At 22.0% G+C, this 2,759-nt stretch overlaps 1 protein-coding gene across 1 annotated transcript in view; it reads left to right on the plus strand.

The window, feature by feature from the left end:
* The window catches only part of PRSY57_0718500 (DEAD/DEAH box ATP-dependent RNA helicase, putative), a gene marked incomplete at both ends in the record, with an annotated part of 2,718 nt that extends 122 nt beyond the window's left edge, over positions 1 to 2,596 (plus strand). The window contains one exon of the mRNA XM_012906839.2: positions 1 to 2,596. This exon is cut by the window's left edge and continues 122 nt beyond it. Within this exon, the coding sequence (XP_012762293.2) occupies positions 1 to 2,596 (2,596 nt within the window).
* Positions 2,597 to 2,759: the final 163 nt, after the last annotated feature.

Here is a 2,759-nt window from a genome sequence, read left to right on the forward strand (position 1 = left end):
AAAAAGAAATAATAACTTTAATAATATATGGAAGAAAAAAAAGAAAAGTGAAAATTGGGAAAAAGATCAAGTTGACATACTAGGATTATTAAAAGGTGATAGTGACAATGTGAATGATGATGATGATATTAATAATAATATTAACAATGATTATAATAATAATAATAATATTAACGATGATTATATTAATAATAATATTAACAATGATTCTTATAATAATAATAATATTAATGATGATGATGGTGACAATTTTGATGAGAAAAAAGATTCGAATAATAATTGTTCTTGTAAGGATAAAAGAAATGTACCATCAAAAAAAGAACATGATATTTTAGAATTAAATAATATAAATATTAATGAGACAAGAAAAAAAATGATAAATTATAAAAATATTTTTGATGGAAAATTTTGTGATTTAAAATATATTTTAAGTGAAAGTTTAATAAATACATTAGAAAAAAATGAATTTATAAAAATGACAAGTATACAAAAAATGAGTATTCCTTTATTTTTTAAACCGAATGATATTTTTTTAAAATCGATGACAGGTTCTGGTAAAACCTTATGTTATGCTATACCAGCAATAGAAAAGATATTAAATATGAAAGATAAGATAAAAATTACTAGAGATATGGGTATCTTCGTTTTGGTTTTATCTCCTACAAGAGAATTAGCTATACAAATAAATAATTTATTCTGTATTTTAACGAAACCATATCCATATATAGTAGCATCTTGTATAACAGGTGGAGAAAAAAAAAAGTCTGAAAAAAATCGATTGAAAAAAGGGATATCTATATTGACATGTACACCTGGGAGATTATTGGATCATTTGGAAAATACAAAATCGTTAAAACTTACATTTTTAAAAATGCTAGTATTAGATGAAGCCGATAAAATAATATATTTGGGGACACAGGACAAGATAAAACTTATATATGACATGATAAGAAAAATTAAGCAAGAGGAGTTTTCGAAAGTTCACAAAAAAAAAAAAAAAGAAGAGAATGCGGTTCTTGATCACATAAATGATACAAATATGAGTGATACTAATATGAAGAATATTAGTAATGATCACTCGAACGATTATGAACAATTTATTTTAGATAAATTCCAAATGATCTTTATCTCGGCAACTCTAAATCATGCAATGAAAACATTAGCTAATTATTGTCTAACTAATAATACTATGTGGATAGAAAAAGAAAAAAAAAATGGCCTTAATGGAGGAAATAAAAATGATGAAACGAAAAAAAAATCGAATAATATGTTCGCATGTATGAATCGAGAGAACCCCCCCCTCAACAGCCATAATAATGATGATGATAATAATGATGATAATAATGATGATGATAATAATGATGATAATAATGATGATAATAATGATGATAATAATGATGATGATAATAATGATGATAAGAATGATGATGATAATAATAACACATATGAACTACCGGAACAACTAAAACAATACTGTATACTTATAGATATGAAACAAAAATTTATATGTTTAATATACATGCTTTTAGATTGTATAGAAAAGAAAAAGAAGCCAGTGGTGTTTTTATCAAACCATCATAGTGTCGAATATTTACAAGTATTATTAAAAAATATTTATTGGCCAACAGATGTAAATAAAAAAAATATCGAAGTAAATAAAAAATTAAATGAAAAGATAACTCCAGTATTAGAAAGAGAAGATGAGAAATTATTAAGAAAACATTTAGAACAAAATATATTAAATAATAATTATTATAATAATAATTATAATGTTGGAAATATTTCTTACAAAAATATAAATTTAGAAGAAATACAAAATGAGGATGAACTAAATGATGAACCAGGGAATTTATATAACATCAATGCTGATAAACATAAAAGAATTTATTTATTTAACAATGTAAATATATATATATTACATGGAAATTTATCTAAAGAAGATCGTTTAGGAAATTTTATGGACTTTTCAAAAACGAACAATTCTATATTATTATGTACAGATATTATATCCAGAGGTATTCATTTTGATTCTTTAAGTGTAGTTATTCAATATGATCCACCACAAATCTTAGAAGAATATATACATAAAGTTGGAAGAACAGCTAGATTAAATAAACAAGGTTCAGCTTATTTATTCCTACTAAAGTCACAAAAACAGTTTTTAAATATATTAAAAAATAAAAATATACAATTAAAAATTATCTTAGGAAATACAATAATTAACCATTTCAAAAAATTTTGTATTCCCAATTTTCTAAAATCTGTAGGAAAAGATATTTTAAACTTTCTACACAATCACATGCAAACAATAGTTAAATCAAATAATACTCTTATGGAAAAAGGAACTAGCGCATTCTTATGTACTATTACTTCTTTTTATTCAACCAGCAAAAATTTAAGATCTATTTTTAATGCAAAAGATATACACCTAGGTCACTTGGCCTACACATTTCTATTAGAAAAAACTCCAAAGCAAATTTCCAAATATAAAAAAGAACAAAATTATATTAACATTAAAAAACAGACTGTTCTTAGTAAGAAGGAAAAGAGATTGTTAAAGTCTAAGCAATTCCAGAAAAAGCAAAAGAGGAAATAAATAAATAAATAAATAAACAAATAAAAAAAAAAAAAAAAAAAAAAAAAAAAAAAAAAAAAAATTATTATATATAAATATATATAAATTTTTTTTTTTTTTTTTTTTTTTTTTTTTTTTTTTTTTTTTTTTTTTTTTTTTTTTTTTTTAATTTTTTTTTTTTTTA

Source organism: Plasmodium reichenowi, chromosome 7 (assembly GCF_001601855.1).
Source record: "Plasmodium reichenowi strain SY57 chromosome 7, whole genome shotgun sequence".
In the NCBI taxonomy this organism is placed as follows: domain Eukaryota; phylum Apicomplexa; class Aconoidasida; order Haemosporida; family Plasmodiidae; genus Plasmodium; species Plasmodium reichenowi.